Source organism: Salminus brasiliensis, chromosome 8 (genome assembly GCF_030463535.1).
Source record: "Salminus brasiliensis chromosome 8, fSalBra1.hap2, whole genome shotgun sequence".
Classification (NCBI taxonomy): Eukaryota; Metazoa; Chordata; class Actinopteri; order Characiformes; family Bryconidae; genus Salminus; species Salminus brasiliensis.
The window spans coordinates 14898362-14920081 of record NC_132885.1 but is presented as its reverse complement, the minus strand read 5'-3'; the positions used below and the strand labels follow the sequence as shown (position 1 = coordinate 14920081).

Below are 21720 nucleotides of genomic sequence, written 5' to 3'. Positions count from 1 at the left end.
TGTTACATAAACGCACACACATGCGCACACACTTCTTTTCGCCACACAAACATACACACTCATCCATCAATCTCAACCATGCTTCCAGCAAACCTATTACAATTATTCTCTATAAATAGAACAATGGGCAGATTTTTTATGACAGCCAGTATCTGGAGATTCTCGGCAGTGCACTACTACCTACCACTTACCTCTTGCAATGCATTATGATTATGTATTAAAAAATATGCCTACGCAACAGCTGATATTTAGAGCATACAGAATGGCTGATTGAATACAACAGCCAAAGAACTGATACTCTTAACATTTCTGAGAAATTCTTCTTGATCAGGATCTGCCTGTAATGGTGTGGGCATCCCACGTGCAACTACACCAAGATCTGTGATGCTACTGGTGGTCTTTACCTTCTCCTTTTTGTGGCTGGATTTCTCTTGGACTTGACCTGCCTTGATCTTGTGGTTCCTACTGCCGTTCTGGGGTTTGCTGTCTGACTTGTGGGTTTTGAGGTGGTTGTGCGTGGACTTTGGGGTTTTACTGTGACTCTGGTGGATCAGAGTAGGTTTGGGGATCTGGCTGTGAGTTTGTAGGTTGAAGCCTGGTTTATGGCCTGGTTTGCTCTGTTCAGGGGTCGTAAGAGCTGGTGAAGGTGAAGAGGAGGTGGAGCTCGCTCCAGAAGAAGTGGACTTGCCGTTGCCATTCACTGTGCCATTCAACCCTACATTACCAAAAAGAGAGAGACTCACAGATAGGACTGACTGGTTCAAATATTTGTAAAATATCTACATTTAGCCAAAATATGTGAACCGCTTTCTTTTTATCCTTTATTCAGCTGGAGACTCTATATAGAGAAGTTAGGTAAAGCACTACATTGAGCCTATCATGTGACTTCCTCTTGGGAACAGATAAACCTTAAAACTTCAGGTGCTTTAAAAAAAAAAAAAAAAAAATCTAAGTGTTTTGCCAGAGGACAAGAGCAATCATTAACTAACTGCAAGCACCTGAGTTTAAACCCGGGAGACCCCAAGAGGGATCATTTTTTGCCTCTGCTGGCAAATACATTCATTTAGAATACGCCTGAGCCATGCGCAGCCTCCCTCTGGCTCCAACACTGAAAGAGCTCTCTGAGCATGCTTGCTGCTAAGTGCACTTGAGAGTTCCTCTTTCAGAGCATGCATAAGTATTACAGAAACAGTAGCTAGCATTGTACTGTCATCACAGTACACTTAAGGCACTTAGTCATTACTCTAGAGGGGCTGTCACCATAACAGGCAAAAGCAAATGCACCAGAAAAATGAACGCATCATCATCACCGTAAAACAATGGCGAACAAACAAATTAAATGACCAAGATCTCTTTCAGACAGTAAACAGTCTACAGATAGTGATACCTTTAGCAGAGGCCTGCATGCTTTTGCTGGGGGTATGAGGTTGCCCGGAAATGGTGTCTGTGTTTAGGGCAGGAGGGCTGAACAACGGGGGCAGGCCCAGAAGAGGGGGGAAGAGTGCAGCTGCACCATGAACCTGCGCGTCTGATGCCCGCCACCAATCTGGGAAGAAGAGGAAAAACATCCATTTGAAGAATTTCAAGACAAATGCTTCCAGAAAGCATTTAAATTACTGCATTATTCAATAGACACAAACCACATTCAGTCTAGGGCTTCTATTGATGCAGATTATTGCATACAGCAGCACTCTCAGCTTTTCAACCAATGGCAGTACTTAAAAACTGGCATTCTAGCAGTGACAGCATTGCCATTGTCTATTTGATATATCTGTGAAACATCTACAGACAGACTGCCTCTGGCTCCAATCAGAAGAGTTAATTGTTGCAATAGGGCAACAATTCCATTTAAGTGGTTTCAGAGACCAGGTTTTATATAAATACCAGCACCCAAACACATCCACACATGCACAAAGCTGTGTGTCTAACCATCACTGATTTCAAGCTGTGGTCTACGCAAATGACCAACACATTAAATTACTTTGCAGGCTATTACCATAACCATGCTGGGAACTGTAAAGCTAAAACACAAAGGGCTCTTCATCCCAGACCAGTCAGAGCCTTGGAGATGCTCTCCAGCTGTGAAAGCAAACTTTTCTAAACATCCTCTTTATGACAAACAGTACATCCAGACAAAGCCAGAGCAACAGCATAAACAAGACCATCAGTGGAAAACAAGTCAATTAAAGAGCAAGACAACCCAATACTTGTCGGAATGTCAGAAAGGTTGTTTAAAAAGAAAAAAAGAAAGCAAAAATGAAGTCATCCTTTATAATGAAATTGGAGATTGACACACCCTTGCAATATTTTTACAGCATCTAGTTATTCTCTCAGACAGCAGAAAGCACAGCACTTCACAAAATATCCACAGAAGCGTGAAAATCTTCTATATTGTGCTGCGGAGAAGGTCAAAGCAATGTCTTCATCCTGAAGAGCCTTTCCACCATAAACATTGAGTGCTGAACTCTAGCTTCTAGCCTCCTGGACAAGACAATAAAGGTGATGCATGTTGGTCATGTGCCACCATAACAGAGCCAATGGGAAAAATCTGGAGTGATGCACAGGGAATGAAGGTGTTTACACATAGTCACGGTCAGGCAAAAACCATGCATCTCCATTTATTTTATCTTTTTGACATAATCTAATCTAAATCTGAATCGGGTTGTTTTTTTATAGTGTGTCCAAGATTTCAAGGCAAATGGACCAATAGAAATGCTTCCATTGATAGTTTCTATAAAAGTAAGAATGATTGAGATACAAGGTTTTGTCTGATGATCAAACACCACAGACACGTTTTGAACTGATTAATGGAAATGATCTGATTTCATTCAATTAACATGAGAAATCCTAAAAATAACAGTAAAGAGAGCCTCCTCTCAGCACTACATTCAGAATATGGGTCAGCTTTCCACTTTACACCTGCCTACCTGGGAATGCTCCAAGTGGATGTGAGGCAAGAGCTGCTGGAAGGCCCAGCGTCCCTAGGCCTCCGAAATGAGAGCGTCCAGACAGAGTGGAGTAAAGACTAAAGGCTGGATGGGTCACCATTGGGAAGGCACTGGACACAGCTGACATTCCAAACCCTGAATCACCTGCCATCCGAAACAAATGCCCTGCAGAGAGAGAACAAGACAGAGAAAGAGAACTTAGTACTAGGGCAGCCCCAAATATAATTTTTTTGGACCTCCTGGAATTCAGCAGTAATAAACCATGAAGTATCTGAAGCTTCACACCTGGAGGTAGGGGTGGAGTTATATAACAGCAGCACAGAACACATTTCAATATACCACTTCTCCATGGCTTGCTGTCGGCCCAGTTACAACTATACATACACAACCCAAGCAAAGTGCGTGTTATGTGTAATATTACTTTTCAAACGGCGATTAAAGCAGCTTCGCCATGCTGACATAAGCTAAGCCAAGTTGTGTTAGCTAACAAGTATGGCGTAGTTTTTTCACACAGTCAAACAGCAGCCTGCTACTTACAGCGCAGAGCTTTTTAAGCTTGTGCCACCCTGGCCGGCCAGTTTCAAACTGCATATTTAGCACACTGTTTAATTCAAGGTGTTTCCTCATAGCTGAGCTCTTCAGCGTTTTGCCCTCTCTTTAGTGTATAACGTAACTAAGAGTCAAGTTCACTGCTGTGAACGCTGCAGGAGTCTGGAGTCAGGCTGAGACAATGTAGGCTATATTTCTACATTTAGCCTCCGCCCCCTACTTTGTACAGTAAAGATTTAATTTTACCATATTTGGAAATGGTGTAAATCTATGTTAATTACTTACTCTTATTTATATTTTGTTAAAATCCCAACATTTGCTTTAGTAAGGTGAGCATATATTGTGATCGGATTACGATCTTATCATTTAAACCACATTCAGAGGTGGTCAGAAACGCATCTCAACCGCATTTAATACTAGTCAGGCAAGCGGAAATATGTGTTTGTCAAGTACGAGTTGTGTACGTGCTTATGCTTATTTACTGGTAGACGATGGCAGTATAACAGTGTGTAAACCTTGCGGCTAAAGGCAACACTACGTGGCATTTGACCCTAAAATAACAGCTTTAAAACCATTATGATGTTTCACTCACTTGCAATAAGAAAAGTAGCATCACGGTATTTGCAACTCCGAGCTCGGCCCACTGCTAAAAGTGCGTAACCAGAGTCATATTGATGACTGGACAGCCATGACGTGTAGGTCAGCCATGCTTACTTCACATGAGTGACGGTTCTATATTGGTCAGCTCTTTCAGAAAAATGTATCCTTTAGTGGTAGCTCAAAGTACAAATTTCACTTCCTAACTGTAGGGGGAGCCCAGGGGACAGAAATTCCAATTTTGCATAGAGTTGCTTTAAATGGTCATTCACATTTTCTGATAGATCCTCTTACAGTAATGTAAGACCCATCTATTGTTGCACTGCGTTGTACAACCTCACCCCTCCAGTTCCTCTAAAAAGCCACACCACCTTGATGAGAACCGCCGTTTACACAAATTACACACACACACATACATACACACACATACACACACACACACATACACACACACATACACACACACATACATACACGTATCAGTCAGTGTATTCAGATACTATTCGGATTTGGATACGGAATGCATGTCAATGGCAGGTGCATACAGGCTCAGAATGCAGAAGGAAATGCAGACATGAAATCAATGGGAATCCCAGATATTTCACAACTTAAAAATGAAAGTTGAGTAAAAACAGAACACATAGCAACCCTAGCTTTGGAGAGTCGTATAAGAACTGTGGTTGGTTATTGGTTTGAAAAGTTGCATAAAGCGAATGCAAAGATGAACAGTCAAGCTCAATCAGGCGTCTTTGAGAGACAGAATCACAGCTCCACTCTTTAGGCACTGAATATTAACCACCAAGGGAATAAAAACCAAGAATTTATACAACACATTTATATGCCAGTGGTTTCCTATACATATAACGTGCAGCGGCGTACGTCTGCTATCTGTGATTAATATTATGCAGGCTCAGAGAGAAACAGCCTGGAATGAACATCAGAAAGAAAATCCATCAATAGAGCCACTCAGGAATAGCCGCTTCAGCAGCATCGCCGTCTGCATGCATTCTTTACACAGACACTCAAACGCTAAGTCAAAGAGAAAAAGAAGGAAAAGGAAAAAGAAGAAAACACTTCAGTTGTTCTTTTAAAACTGTCTGTGTCCAAACACACACACACACACACACACACACACAGTGACAGTTCTAAAAGTGAATGTTTGTATGCTGTGTGAAACGACAGTTGACATTCTCTCAGTCATGCACACACACAGATCTGAGAGAGACAGAGGACAGAGAGGAGAACACGGCGCATGAAAATTCAATTAGCAGCACAAACATGAACAAGGAGGAGACCGAGAGCGAGCTTATCTGGCCTGCATTTGAGAAAGCCTCAAATACAAGCTGGTCCACATGTCAAGCAGTGTGTCTGTGTGTGTGTGAGAGAGCAAAATTACCAAACATTCTAACTGTTCAAACACTCGTTGTATTGACAGTGACACTGTTAAATCTATAGTGACTGCACTACCTCGTCTAAGTAAAGCCACAGAGCTTCAGTACCAGAACCTCCACCGAAGCTATGATGACCGGTTAGCAGGCAGACAGTGTGTTGCTTTCCATCCAAAGGACTTTTAAAGAAGAGTTGATTAGTAGCATGAAGAAGTTGAATGCTTTTAACCTGACAGAGCAGTGAGGAGGAGAGTGATGAAGGGGGGGGGGGGGGGGGGCTGTGAAGAACTTCAGTTTTAGTCTAATAAGGCACTGCAAAGAACATTCGTCAATACTGAGAGCTACAGGACAGCTACGGGCTCTATGCATTTAACTGCAGAGTAAATGATGTTACAGCTACATGGGATGAATACAGCAAGTTGCCTATAATCTCTAGACTGTTGTTGTGCTGCTACTACATTGAATTTTTACTGACCTTCATTAACTTAATATTTTTACTGGTAGTTCAGGGTGTAACTGCACTATTGCTTTATATTTATGCTCTGGCATACGATCCTTAAAGAGGAACGCATCTCACTTCTTCCTCTCCTGATATTGATTCTGTTAGGGCACTAACGGTTTGTATAATGTATAGAATTTTAAATAATAAAGGTAGCTCACAGCATAGCTGACCTGGTGCTCTGACCCCCGTTCTCTAAGCTTGTTTGTGGACATGCCTTCTAATGAACATATTCAGCTACTTCAAGGGTGTGTTTATACTTGTAGTTCTGTTTGCTTGGTTCAGACCAAGCAAGAAAATGATAGATTGATAGATATTGATGATCGATAGATCTTACTCCTGGCTTGCTTTGTGTCCACACTGACATATGTGCAATCAAACCAAAATTAGTGCGTGATGGGGACGCATGACGCAAGTATGAGAGATGTTTCAAGTAGAGGTCAACACAACATGGATAACTAAAGGGGGGGGGGGTGTATGTAACATCGGGATCCTTAAACCTGTCTTATTAAATGATGAGGTCTTAAACTCAGTATTAACCAATGATTTTGTTACTTGCCACAGACTGCAACCTAACTAATGGTGGCTAGCTTTAAAACACTGTATAGTGCAGTAGTGTGTGGTTTGGAAAACAGCCCTGCTAAAGTAAAGTGTTAGGTATAAGTAGTTAAAACGCTAAAACATAGGCAGGTCTGCACGAAGACTCACATATCAGGTCATCATGTCCTGCATTTGGATTGTTTAAATACCTTTGGTTTATAGTGTTTATCCTTCAAACAAACCGCATGGTCGGCACCAGAATTTGAAAGGCGGCACTATACTTTGTGTCCGCATTACCATTGCGGACACAGATGTGCCAATTCAAACACATAGCTTGTCTAGTCCCTGTAGAGAAATACAGGCAATAGAATAGGACTCATTGGTGCAGATACACATGAACCTACTGGAACTATGCCTAAGGGCAGGCGTGGGCTAGAGAGGCATAAAGCCCCATTTATGGTTCTCCATCCAATACTTTTGAGACGAGTTGGGAGGTCGAGGATGAGGTAGGGTGGTGATCATTCAACATCCTTGCTAATGCTCTAGTCACTGAATGCAATCTAGTAGAAAGCCTCCAAAATGAATGAGCAGGTGTCTCAATACTTTTGCTCATACAGTGTGTAATGTGGTCTATAAGTCATAACATGGCAACATGGATTTATTTCTCATTTTCCATCAAGATTTCCAACATTAATTATTGGTTGTCTGTCTATTTCTCATTACTGTTTATCCATTAGTAATTTCTCTATTCTTTATTTATTCATTATATTGCTTTTGTAGTTTGTTTTGCTATCTGTTGTCGACCACAAGAGGACAGATTTCCATTTCAATCCTGGGTTTCTTTCTCTTTTCTTAGGGAGTTTTCCTGCCTCCGTCACCTCTGAACTGCTCACTATGGGCTTGGATGTGGATCTCTGTGAAGCTGATTTGAGACATCCGTGGTTAAAAGCGCTATATAAACCAACTTGACTTAAACCTTAAAAAGGTCCGTCACGTTTACACAGATCTTCATTGAAAGGTTCTTTAGGGAACCAAAAATGGCTGTTCTATAGCACTGGTTAAAAGAACCATTTCTGGCACTATAGCAAAGCACACAAATCTACATCAGTTATAAGATATCCAATTTAAGGGTGAACAACCTTTGTACTATATAAGCATATAGTTGACATTAGTACTGTATAATCCCTAGTTTCAGTTGCCCTCGCATGCAGTTATAGTATCTTTCAAAAACTCATTTATTGCTACAATCCTGAAGTGCTTGCAGAGAGTAGAAGACAAAAGAGGATAAAACCCTACAGACTGCCAAGAGGAAAAAGGAAACGGAAAAAACAAAAATCCTGTTCAGGAGAGACAAAGCAGGGCCTCCCTGAGCTCTGCTGCCTTCATGCCCATCTACGTATGCACCAGGAAAATCTCCTCTTTCAATCTCATTCTAATGAGTCGCATATTTATCTGGAAGCTCTCTGAGGGCCTGGACGTCTAGGGCGGAGGAGAGACGGAGCGAGAGAAAGGGAGAGAGGGGAAACGGCGGAAAGGCCAGCATCCATCTCCTCCTCTCTGCGTTCTCCCCAGCACGCCACAATGACATCTGCAAATACCTTTTTAATATTAATGGCATCATTATCCCCAGCCTCAGAATAATTAAAGTGGACTGGCGCAGGAGGTGGGGGAAAGAAAAAAGGAAGTTTTACACACACACGCACGCACGCACGCACGCACGCGCGCGGTTAGCACTCTGTGCTCAGTGGCTGCTGTGTTCCCCTCAGAACGGAAAACATCATCATTTGTCCCCGTCAACTAGAATCCATCAACACGTTCGTCTTTCATCCTGCAGGTGACCTCACGAGGTGAGACAAGGCTCTAATTCTGCTCGGTTTTATCTTCTACCTGCTTCTATTTGTGAATAAAACTCACACACCCCCACACACCACACGACCACAACGTTGAGCAATAAGAAAATTGTGCAGATGTGACCCATGCAGGAATTCACGGGGTCACGTCCATATTGTCATAGTCACGCTCATCTCTATTTCTGCAATTTTTCACTTTTTGACATCATTTAAATCTGCCAGTTGGTCTTTATGTTGCGCCAAACATTTATGATAAATGAACCAATAGAAATTCTCCAACATTACTTGAGATAAAATTGTTCTATCTAGCTAGGATGACCATATTTCGGTTTTCAAGGCGGGACTTCAGAAGTCTGACTAATGGTTGATGTAGATGGAGGTACGTGTAGAACAAAATCGGCTGTAAGAAGGCGGGAATAAAGCAGTTTGACTAATGTAGATGCAGGGTGTAGGCGGTGAGAAGGCAGGATTTAAACAGACATGTTAAAAGCTGTATAAATCCATGTGGAAAATGTGGCCGGTAAGGATTTCTACAGTCTCTACACATTCTGCGCATTTCCAAAAAAAAAAAAAACCAAAAAAAAAACCAAGAGACAACGTATGGTCACCCTAATCTAGCTATCCATCTATCTATCCATGATGATTGGACAAATAGGAATGCAATAGAAATGTACCCTGACTTCCACTGAACGTTAAGGGCTTTTTTGCTTCTCCTGTGAAGCCACAAGATACAAGTCCTTTTGCATGGCAGCAACGATATGCTATTAACTGTCATGAGGCATTTTGCAAGGCAATCTAGGAAGAACTCTCCAGCAAATTCAGCAATTCTGTGCATTAATAGCAAAGATATAGGACACATGCCAAGCACGATCTTTAGGTGCTGCAATACATCCTGCTATGATGCACCGCTCTGGGAAAAAGACCCACCGAATGAACGTACAGCAGTCTGCTTTATTCCACACGCTCTGTGAAATCTGACTTCAGAGGTGTCACTGAGCTGTCTGCTTTTAATCAGCGCTCTGCTCAAAACAGCTTATCTGGGCAAAATAAATAAATAAATAAATTACTCTCATCGTCCAGACACATTTAGAATGAGTGTGTGTGTGTGTGCGCTGCATGAGCACATGTCCATGCATAGAAAAATGCACAATGCAGCAGAGAGATGACTTTATTGCAGAAGCAGATTTAGTTTTGTGTTTTTATCATCAGCAAAATATGTCAGAAATCACAGGGAATTTGCCTGTGGTTATCTAGTGCGGACGATCTAACAGCACACGCCTGCCTGCCGCACAGCCACTTTAACCATAATTATTACAGAGAGAAAACAGCAGACTCTTTCTCTCACTCACTCTCTCTCTGGTAAACAGAAGCTAAAGGCTGTCAGCAGTTCAGAGAAAAGGGGGAAAAAAAAAAAAAGTCTTCGAGGGCTTTTTAATTGTTGGCATTCATTAAAACAGCAGCTTCCCCTTCTGCAGCCAAACTGTCAGAGAAGTGTTAGACTGGGCTGCTAGAGGCTTTCTCTCTCTGCCTTAATAGCACACACAATTAACACAGCACAATCCTCCTGCTTTGGTAAACGGCGTAGCAAGGTTGGTGGGATTTCAAGCAAGGTGAACATAGCATCATATCCTAGTTGCCAATTTGTAGCTTGAACTGGACTCTCATGCCAGGCTTCCTCCATGACAGTTTTGGTAATGGTTACGTTAACACACTCGCACACCACAAATTATAATGTACTGCTTTTAATATAAATAAACGTCGACTGGCCAGATGAATATGTTTACACACTGAGCTTTCAATTCAAAGAGAGGTATGTGTGGCTATATATAGGGGAGGAAAAAAATAAAGCAAAAACGCAAGGCTAGGTGGGTAGGTGTTTGTACATCTACGATGCTGAACATGTGTGTGTGCGTGTGTGTGTGTGTGTGTGGGCGTGTTCTCTCATACCGCTCTTGTTTGTTGGGTTTGGTGATGATGCAGAAGGGGTGGCAGCTGATCTGATGGACGGCTGGGGGTGTGTGGGGGATGCCAATCTCTCTCCTGACTCCATACCTGAAGAATAACACACAAAGAACAGGAAAACATCAGCACTGGCAGACATAGTTACGTTTCTAATCTACTAAAAATTGACTATTTTGTTATATCATTTACATTTTACATTATTTATTAAAAAAAAAAAAAAAAAGTACTCCATATTATAATCCACATAAGAAGTTATACCCAATCACTCCATACACTTTACATCGTTAATATCAAGAAGCTTAGTTCCAATGCTTTCATTGTCCCTTTTTTCAGCTCATAGACATCATGCAGACTACAAACAGGTTGCCAAGTTATAATTACTGCTTGTATTTCTAATATCAGACCAATTCATTTAAATTAGTCAATAATGAAACATTTCAGTTTATTTGTGATTAATGTTTCAGCTGCCGCTACCACGGACCCCTACCTTACAATGTACATAACCTAAGCTGCCATCTTTATTACACAGCCTGAACTCTTAATGACCACTGCCGGGGCAAATTAATTGATTAAACCTTACATCTCTGGACTATAACAAACTGCTTCAACCCGTGAGACACATTTACAGCTTATTCAGCTCATTATTCCATGCACGTGTGTGTATGGGTTTGCTTAGGGCGGGGGGATTATAATGGACAAGTTAAAGGTCTAACTGATGCTTTAGGAGGAAAGTTTCAGGTGAGCTCGATTTACTTCTCTCCTTCATTTAAAGATGTATGCAATGCTCTACAAAAGGAAATGATCACTTATAAACAGTCAATTATAGCTTATATAGTACACTCACAGGACATGAAAACAAACTAATAAACTGAGCTGAACAAACAACTAATTCATAATTTAAAAGGGTCACTAGGCAGTTAAAGTTTATGAACTGTATGTACACAACTACATAAATGATCAATTTATGTAATTTAGTGTTTCATAATTAAACTTCTAATTTAACCATATATTACCACTAAATATTAAGTGTCCAATGACTAGCTAGGTAGAAAATAAAATACAAATCACTGAAATGGTATAATAATATTAACAAACACACACACACACACACACACACACACACACACACACACACACACACACATACATACATACATAGTCCTCTTGATATTATAGGAAACAATGAATAAGCAGGACTCCCAATATTTTATCCATATTGTGTAATTGGGTCAAAGCAGTTTCTCAAGTAAAATTAGACGGTGGAAAAATCAGGAACTGCCTACAGCAAACAAGCACAACAATTCCCATCGCAATGCAATCCTGCTTCAACAGCTAATGTGTTACCTGTCTTTGAGAATTTCTGCCTGGGTGACAGTATAGGTCACGTTCATGCCAACCAGAGCAAAGAGGAGGTGACAAGAGGTCTGTTTACATTCAGCACAAAGATGACACTGTCATCACACAATAAGGAAATATCAGATCTGCTGGAGCAAACAGACTTTAAACTCTGGCTGAGAAGGAACATGATTTTCTCCTCACCTGAAGTTAAACTGAAGCTTACAACCACTTTATTACAGATTAAATGGAACACGGAAATACTGAATCTGTGCCAGTGAACTTTGTGTGTTCTACAGTCAGCCAGTAACAGATAACACTGCAGAGATAAACACCACAGCCACCAAACAACCAAAGCACAGAGCCTGCTCCAGTCACAAGAGTTGTGATTATGATTAATGAGAATGCCTTCACTGAAGATGTGTGCCTTAGTGCATGTGTGTGTACATATCACTGCATCTGCAACCCCCTTTAATGTGGTTCCAGGTAGGAGTTTGGCAGACAGGTGTGTTAGTGCATGATCACATATATACATTCAGAGCTGGTCTCTCTCTGCTGACTGGAGCAGTGCAGCAGAAACACAGCCAGACACTAAAGCAGCACACTGCATATTAACTGCTGACCCCAGCTCGCTCACTCACACTCACTCTCTCATTGCCTTTTCCACAGATACCACAGACAAGTGACCCTGACGACTAAAAATGTGATTGAGGAGGAAGCTCAAACACTTCAATGACATTCTAATTCCTTACACCAATACACACACACACACACACACACACACACACACACACACACACACACACACACACACACACACACACAAAACATAATTACAAAGCTGCACTGGCGGACTGAGGTTATTCAATGAAATGGAAATGTAGGCACCTTAGCTACTAATAGCATGCATGTGTGTGTGTGTGTGTAAAATTATTCATAATGCAAATGTCGTGTGCAGAACCATCACAACTGGAGGTAGAACCATTTGGCATTTTTTTTCCCAAGGACTGTAAATGAAAGCTGTAATTGAGCAATATGTTATTGCTGACCTGCAGAAATCTGTGGTTGGTCTAATGAGAGTTGCTTACAGCAGCACATTTAAAGCCAATTTCATGTTTTCAAATGCCTTCCCGTTCATCCACCTTTGAGAACATGTCCGGCCAAAAATGGATTTCCTCTAGCAGTTTAAGCCTCAACTGATCTGCTACTATTAGGTCTTCCCTATAGAGCACATGGGTGTTTGTTATACATATATTAGCAACATTCACAACTTTTACCTGTTTTGCAATAAACCAATCAGCCAAGAACAATTTCAAAAGCTCAACACAACTCATAGAACCAGTGCTGTCTCCAAATCTAACACAAAAAATACCAATTAATGACAACTGCAGTCTCAGAATTATTCAACCCCTGTTGTGAGAAATGTCTTCAGTACAAAGCAGAGCACCCTTTTGCTGTAAACATGCCGCATAGCCAGACATCAGCGTTCTTGAAGAATCTTAATCCATTCCTCATGGTCAGTGACCTCTAAGTTACTAGTATTTTTGGCTTTGCGTGCTGTAGCCACCTTCTTTAAGTCCCACCAAAGATTTTCCATGGGGTTTAAGTCAGGCGGCTGTGATGACCGGCCCAGAATCTTCTAGGACTTCCTCTGAAACCTTTGTGGACTTTGAGGTGTGCTTGGGATCATTGTCCTTTTTGTTTCAACAAGCCCCAAGCCTCAGCTTCTTCAGGATTTCTTCTAGTAATTCTTGATACTTGATTAAATCCATCTTGCCTTCCACACGCTGCAGGTTTCTAGTGCCAGAGGAGGCAAAGCAGCCCCAGAGCATCACCATGTTTCACTGTATGCAGGGTGTTCTTTACAGGTCTATGGATATAACTTATCCATAAAACTAAAATGATTTTCAAAAGCAATACAGACTCAAAACTTCTGTGAAGTGAAGAAACAACACTGGAGCTTTTTAGGCCTATGGAGCAGTGGTTTCATTGGCTTATTGCAAACAGTTGAAAGCCTGTACATTTTGTTAGTAAACCTAATTTGCACATGGGGTTGAATAATTTCCTCAAGTGCAACAGTGTTAACACAACAGCGCGCACACATTTTTAGGGCCATGTGAAAATCTAAAACTCCCTGTCTTGCCAGTAAGTTTTTATTTGCCCAGTAAAATACTAATATTACAGCAAACATAAATAACATTAATACATGTAGTAGTGGTTTTATGACACTGTGCCCACTGAAATCGTCTTCAAAGCTCTCCTCACCAAAGTCTAGCATCATTTACAGCTATTATCCAACACCTGATTTAAACAATCAGTGCTTAATGATGTTAAATCAGGAGAGGAAATCCATACACTGTCTTGAAGCATCCAGGAGAAATCTGGAACCAAGCTTTGTTTTTGTTTTTTTAAACTAGATCTCTACTACTTTCTCCAAAATAAAAAAAATCTTGGTTTTTACTACTGTGTTTTTAATGAATTTGTGTCTATTTGCATCTGTTCTAATGTGATCTAGAGTTTTACAAGCAAAAGACTCTGCAGAGAAAAAGGGTTTTAAATACTGTTCTTATTTGATTAGTACCGTCTATCCCTCTTTTTCTGTGATTACTGTAATACTTATAATACTCGTTTTATTAATAACTACAAAGCTACAGCCATAAATGGAGGTATCTAAATACCCTCCTGTGTTAATTATTAGAATCAGTCCACTGATAAGACAGGAGCCATTAGTTTGATTGGACTGGTAATTATGCATGCTGCTTCAGAGCAGAACATTGCAGATGCTGTTGCTCTTGTTGTTGCCATGAGCTCCGAAACCCACTGGATTTGCAAGTGCAGCATACTGTCACCTTGAAACCATGCACTACCTCTGACACAATGCAGTCAATCAAAAGGCCAGCAGGCAGGTTAGGAAGAAGGACAGACAAGGAGAGGGAAGCTGTGAATTAGCATACACAGTGTGTGTGTGTGAGATGCAGCTGTCAGTAGCACAACCTTTTCTATGTGATGCGCAAACCAGAGACCAAAAATCATCTTTGGGTGAGCAAAACGCACCATCGACCAGGGAAGGAGCGTTAAAGAGAAAGTAGCCAGAGTAAGGGGTCAGTTAGCACAGGTTTTGTTTTTAATGGACATGCCTGGTGCCTCAGAGTGTGTGAGTTCCTGTTCAGTCTCTGTGATATCTAGTAGCTTAACAGATGGCTGGCACTAACAGTGATAATCCCATGACTCTGTCACCAGCATGGAACAGCAATATGAATCTCTCTCCCTCTCTCTCTCTCTCTCTCTCTCTCTCTCTCTCTCTCTCTTACGTGTGCACACACACACTGATGATGTTCAGTAATAATTAAGGAAGCATTTAAATATGGTATCAAAAATAAAGGCTGGCATCCTCTGCATAATTGGAGCTGTGTAGAATTTAAAACACCTTCAATAATTTACAAAGGGGCTGAATTTTAACCTCGCAAATACAGTCAAAAATCAGTTGCACTGATCAGACAAGATGTACTGATCAGGATTTTTACAGTTTTAATAAATAAACATATGGAACATGTTCACATATTCCCAATACCTTAAGCTGACTTGCACTAACCAGGCAATGAATCAGGAGGGCCTGTACACCTACCCGGTCAAGCAATGTTCTAAATCAGCCAATCATGTGGCAGCAGTGCAATGCATAAATGCATAAATGTAAATATGGGCTAGCAGCTTCAGGTAATGTTTACATCAACAATCAGAAAAAGTGAATTCAAGGATTTTGAGACAGAAATGCCACAATAACTCCGATAACCACTCTGTACAGTTGTGTTGACCAGAGAGTCATCTCTGAATGCACAACACATCAAAATCCAAGACAGATGTGTTACGACAGCAGAAGACCATGTTGGGTTCCACTTCTGTCTGCCAGGAACAGAAAGCTGAGGCTGCAGTGGGCAAAGGCTCACCAAAACTGGACAGTTTAAGACTGGACAAATGTAGCCTGGTCTGATGAATCTCACTTTTCTGCTGAGGCACACAGATGGTAAGGTCAGAATATGGGACCAACAACATGAATCTATGGACCCAATCTGCCTTGTGTCAACAGTCCAGGCTGGTGGTGCAATGGTCTCTCAGACAGAAACTCACAGGGGCTTCAGTATTTTTGTCACACCACACAAGCCATTCCATCAAAAGAGAGAGGGAGGGAGAGAGAGCTTATAAGAGGTCTCCTTTGCAGTGACTCACTGTTAATCTTAAACATCAGCTTCCTAAAAGCAGCACACACACACACACACACCTCGTCAACCTTTCCAACCTAAGAACCACTGTCACTAAAACACATCCTGCTCTCCATCACACGCAGGCCTGTGTGATTAGGAGTGGCCTGCTGTAGAGCAGAGCTGTGAAAGAGCAGGATGCTCAGGATGAAAGGGAGAAACAGAGGAGCTAAAGCAGTCTTGCTCCGCTCTCCTACTGCCATAACGTCTGCCGTCAGGATCAAACGGCAGCTCATCAGCTCCTTACACTGCCCAGGTCACTCAGCCAGATGAGAGGTAGAGACATGAAAAGACATAAACAAGAGGAAAAGGCAAAAAAAGGCTGAGGAGTGATCTTTTTACAGGAAACAGAGCCTCCGAGGCCATTTAAACACAAAGAGCAGATTTCCCCCCCTCCGATTCAGACACACAACTCCTGCATTCTTTCTCGTGCCATGATCTTAAAAATACAGCTCCTAAATGGTTGGCATATTAGAAAAGCTATTCTAGAACCTTTACATTTACTTTGAAATTTTAAGAAATCTAAAATGTCTTCAAACCTGTCTTTTTAAATATAATTACACATATGGACATTTGAGGCTGAATTCAAAGCATCTTTCAAAGAGCTGTTCATAAGAATGCAATAATGCAATACGGAAAATGCAATACCCCAAAAAGACTCTCTTAAGAAAGTCTTTTAAAGATTTTAAAACACTTGTCGTCGTTTTCTTATTAAGGCCATTTGTAACAGTCTTTTATGCAGCGTTTCACAGCTCATCATAAACAAAGCAAAATAACGTGTAATTTCACAATCATCTGTTTCATTTATGCAAAGTGATGAAAATGGAGGAAAACAGAAACAAGCTAAGCTAAGCATTTAAACACGTTCAGTAAACAAGAGCTAGTAAGATTGTTTTCCCCCATTTCTTCCTTGAGCATGTTAAGTTAAGAAAAAAAGGTACATCTTAGAAAAAGAGCTTTCTTACAATACTTCTGTAAATCTGGCCCCAGATCATTAATTGTGAGGAAACTAAGGACAGCCCACATTTATTCCTACTTAAAATGTCTAAAATTAGAATAAGGTGCAGCACATCAGCTGCAGATGATTGGAACATCATTAGAGAGGATTTTGGAGGACATGGTCAGATATTTCGTTTGGTTTACTCCTGAAGCAAGATGTGTGACCATGTTTGAGATTCAAAGAGCTCCCTCAGGTCTTCAGAAAGAAGGCTGTAGATTCAGATCTGGGAAGAGATTCAGAAAGATCTCAGAACCATAAGCTAGAAAACAGCTGTTTCACTGTCCAGAGGATTACTAAAAAATTACCAATGGTTCATGGACAGTGATGTGTAACCATGGACGTCCAGTAAACTGAGGCTCAATCACGTTTAGAGGATAAAGGCTCATAGCTGAAAGCACAAAGTTGAGTAAATGGTCTTAGGTGTGTTTTTAACAGTTTATAGGCACAGTTAGTAGGCCCTCATATCCAGGTTTGCTTGCTTACCCTTTTAATCAAATTTAGCATGTCACTAAATTCGCAAATATGATGGGTTGTTTTTGACTTTTTTTAAAAAAAATTTTAAAGAGCAGCCACATATTTTGATGCATGGATTCCAGAATTGCAGCAATCCGTCTGTTTCTCTTCTCTTTAGCTTTCAGCAGTCTATAAAAGGTTCACTTAGAATTCTTGCTGAATCCGTTTGTACAGTCAGTCGGCCAGCAGCTCTTTCCTGTTCTTCAGCGGCATTCACATTCTACCCAGTCTATCTGTTTGCAACTCAGTGGGGGTGGCTTCAGTGACTCCCACCACAGGTGACATCACCTGCATACCCTTCATACCTGTAAGATATCACTGAGCACTGGAGAATAAAATAATGCCAATCAGACTCTAGTTGAAACACACAGGCGCTCAACAGGTCGGGTGGATTGGTATTATGATGGAAAGAAAGTTCCACCCTGAAACACAGCACCTCATGTCGAGTTGTAAAAGGTTGTAAAGTCCAAGAAATGTTTTGCAGCTGGTTTCAGTGAAACTGTCACTTCCTTAATTTCTTCCACATTGCCGACAACTTCTCAGAAGCTTAGCATGCGCTCTCCTTTAATCCCTGCATACTCTCCCACCAGAACAATCCGACAATCCATGACCTTTCTTAGATTGTATTATTTCCATACAGGTCTGCAAACGCAGGTCATGACAGCATGCTAATAGCCCAGGCGGAGGAGGACCGTTTCACCTCCTCCAGCTTTCTTTACAGGGGCGACTCTCGCGCTGCACTTAAGGTAGCCACTCCATCGTAACCATTTGATGGGGTGTGTATATCTCTTTGAGGAAGAGCTTCACGAAGCCTGCAAGTAATTCAGTGTCCGTGTGCGTGCATGCGTTTGAGCCTGACAGGCGGTGTAAATTGAAGGAGACGTATTCACGGTACACTCACAGAGTGCTGGAACAGACACGTGCCTTGATCAGAAAGCACAATTCTGCATGTCCGTTAACATGTACCGTCTACACATATCCACTGCTGTGCAGGACATCACCAGTAGTGTGGCATATTTCAACAAACAGGCAGGCAAGAGGGAGTGGGAACAAAGAAAGAAAGACTAGTACAGAGATGAAAAGCTAGCGACAGAGAAAAGAAAAGTCATAATCCAGGCTTCATTTGTCTGCAAATGTCACCCTGCTTTCTTTCATTACACACATCTAGTATTACCCATTAAGCCGGATGCTTCAGACTACGGGTAGATAATAAGGCAAAAATGTAAGGTCAATACAAGATATGTAGGAACGCTGTGAACACTGATCATAAAGCAGCTAGCTGAGCTAACTCAACATTCCAACAGGCCACAGGCCATTTAACATTGTTTAGAGCTATTCAGAGCATAGCCAGCTAACTAGCTTTCCAGCACAAAAGAAAAGGACGGTGTGGAAACATTTTCCACTTAAGGTAAAGGCAGTTGGACTCAACAATGATCATAAAGCAGGTCCTCTCTCTTCTTTGGAGGGTGGTGGATAGTTGTTACCCAAAGTTCTCCACGTACCAACAATGCTGGAAGATAAGGGAGCAAAAAAAACAGCACCACAAAAATAGTGTAAAATGAAGCCCCAGAGCGGAGTTTGTTAATTATTAAGTTTAATAAATAAGTTTTTAATATGAGCTGCAAGAAGTGGGACCTGTTCTATTTGCGTGACCAATGAGGCTACTAAGGAGAACAGTCCAACAGAGGACCCGCACTACCTTGGCTGCAGCCTAGGCTTATATCAACAGATCCGCCGTCATCAGGCAGTCGTTTCCTCAGTTCGTGATTTAACTAAAAAGGGAGCCAACAGGAATGGAGGTCAAGTTGGGGTCTGGAAGACCAAGAAAGCCTTCCAAGAACTGCTTGTAGGATTTCAAGAAAACTACTTAAGATTTAGCAGTCTTTGCACTAACTGTCCGAGCAATACCGGCACAAATATTCAGCTTAAGAAGTTTTCAACAGAAGACAAGCCTGATTTAATTTCTGAAACAAGTCCTGCAGGACTGATGGAGTTAGAATTTTTTTTGGCAGATCTCCACAACATATTTAGAAATGCATATTGTGACATATGGCAATTTTTAATGATAACTTAATTTAGCCCCATTTCAGACTGCGCTCATATTTTCACAAGTTCTATGACAACATCTTTAGAAGTTTACAACAGACAGAAACTGTTCTCCAGCACCACAGAAAGAGTTCATCAGTGATTCCTTATTTAACTCTTGGATTCTAGTTCTGTGTCATGGACGATACATCTGAAATCTAATTTCAGACTCTGAATTGGGTAAAATTTGGATCAGAACCCAATTTCCTAGCAGTACACTTCATGCAAGTTAATACACTCGTCTATTAAACACACATAGCTGCCATGAAATAAAGACTTGTTAAGAGACAATAACATGTTACTGCTGTAGATGAGTGCTCATCTCTCCCTTCTTGTTTACTGCTAAATGGTTCCTGAAATCGTTTTCTCTCCCTTCAGCGACATCGCCGTGATTATCTGCTGCTGATAAACACAATATGAAGATGTAATATCCACGTAAAGGCCATGAAACAGGAGCACAAACACTCAATTTCATTTTAATCAAAAGCAGACAACAGAATAATGCAGCACACCCATGCAGCATCGCAGCTGTGCTGGACTCACTCTGCACTAATAAACTCCACAGTTCAGCTTGCCAGGGTTTGGTAATATTGTTCTAAAGATCGTGATGGTAATTAGTCTGCAGCACCAGCAGAAACAGTGGTGAACATGAACATGGCTTATTTATTTAGAAATGAGATGATCTTCCTTGTTCATGCCTGTTGGGGTGGCTGTTGCTGAAATGATTAGCATTTTAGCTACGCTTCAGAACAAGGCTGCAGAATGTCTGTCACACTGAAATAAAGAGAGATGTATGAATTCAGTAGAATGGAGGGAGTGCAGAAACAGGAACAGAGAAGAGAGGAAATAGACAGACAAACAGGGGTGGGGGTGGAGGAGGAGAGAGAATAAGCAGGACCTCCACCAGCAGTCTAACGGGAGACTTTCAGGGTTGATATGCATAATGTAGATGACATGCATTTGAAAGGGAAGACAATAAGAAGAGACTGCTGGAACAATGAGGGTTTTTGAAGAGCATCTGCCTGCAAGCGTGCCCCAAATCTCCACTGTAATCCTGAGCGCTGCTGCCACATGGGGACGAGCCACAAACAGGAATATAAACTCAGTATTAATAGAATTACTATCCAGTAAAGAGTTGTACACCATCCAGAGGCTCCTACTTTATTTATTTATTATTATTTCTTCATTTATCTGTCAAGGGGTGGGATATATTAGGTAGCAAGTGAACAGTCAGGTATTAAAGGTACTGTGATAAAAGTAGGACAAATGGTTCAAGCGTAAAGATCTAAGACACTTGGTTAAGGGCCTAACTGCAATGGCTAGACGACTGGGTAAGAACATCTCCAAAATATCAGGCAGGGCTTGTGAGGTTTTTCTGGTACGCAGTGGTCAGTACCTGCCAAAAGCACACCAAGAAAGGACAGCCAGTGAACCGGCGACAGGGTGAAGGGTACCTAAGGCTTATTGATGCGATCCATAAAGGCACCACCTCAGAACTTAGGATATGTTGCTTTGGTCTTGGTGCCAGATACCACTGGATGCCTAAAGAGGTCTTGTGGAGTCCACGCCTTAAATGGCCAGATTTGTTGTGGTGACAAGTGGGACAGACAATGTTGGGCACTAATGTAGGTACTAATGTTAAGATCAATGGGTGTGTATACACACACACACACACACACACACACACACACACACACACACACACATATATAGACATACATCAGATTCACACTGTTAAAATGTGAAAATGACAAGAGTGAATATACAAGCTTTTTGCCCGACAGTGATGATCTGAAGGTTATTCCCTATTCTTCAGAGTGGAAAAACAGCCCACCCCTGGGGCTTTCTTTCTTCTCTAATTCACACTCTTAACCACCGCAAAGTCATCTTCACTAGAAATCGCTCATTAAACTGGAGGACAAGACAGAGTGAATATCAGCATACATTAAAGTAGTGAGAACATTGATGCAGATTCATAATCCGGTGGAGGCAGTTTCTAAATTTGCAAATTTGGTATATCTATCCAAATCCTATATTCTGATATTCTAACGACAAGGATTTGGAATGAAGAACGTTTACATTCCCAATGTTTAATGTTTATACTGATCTTTGTTAGCCTTCATATTAGGTTAGTAACAGAAGACAATCTGAGTAACACCAGAACCCTAAACGCAGCCACACCTTTACTCAATTCCTTG

The 21720-nt window shown here is 41.3% G+C and overlaps 1 protein-coding gene across 10 annotated transcripts in view; it reads right to left on the bottom strand.

Moving 5' to 3' along the window:
* baz2bb (bromodomain adjacent to zinc finger domain, 2Bb) overlaps positions 1 to 21720 on the bottom strand; it is a 77149-nt gene that overhangs the window by 25718 nt on the left and 29711 nt on the right. For all 10 annotated transcript variants that reach the window (XM_072685733.1, XM_072685741.1, XM_072685740.1 and 7 more), the window contains 4 exons: positions 10319 to 10423; positions 2928 to 3113; positions 1388 to 1546; positions 405 to 715 (listed from right to left, as the gene is read on the bottom strand). In XM_072685733.1, the coding sequence (XP_072541834.1) occupies positions 405 to 715; positions 1388 to 1546; positions 2928 to 3113; positions 10319 to 10421 (759 nt within the window). In that variant the 5' untranslated portion in view covers positions 10422 to 10423. The remainder of the gene's footprint in view (positions 1 to 404; positions 716 to 1387; positions 1547 to 2927; positions 3114 to 10318; positions 10424 to 21720) is intronic.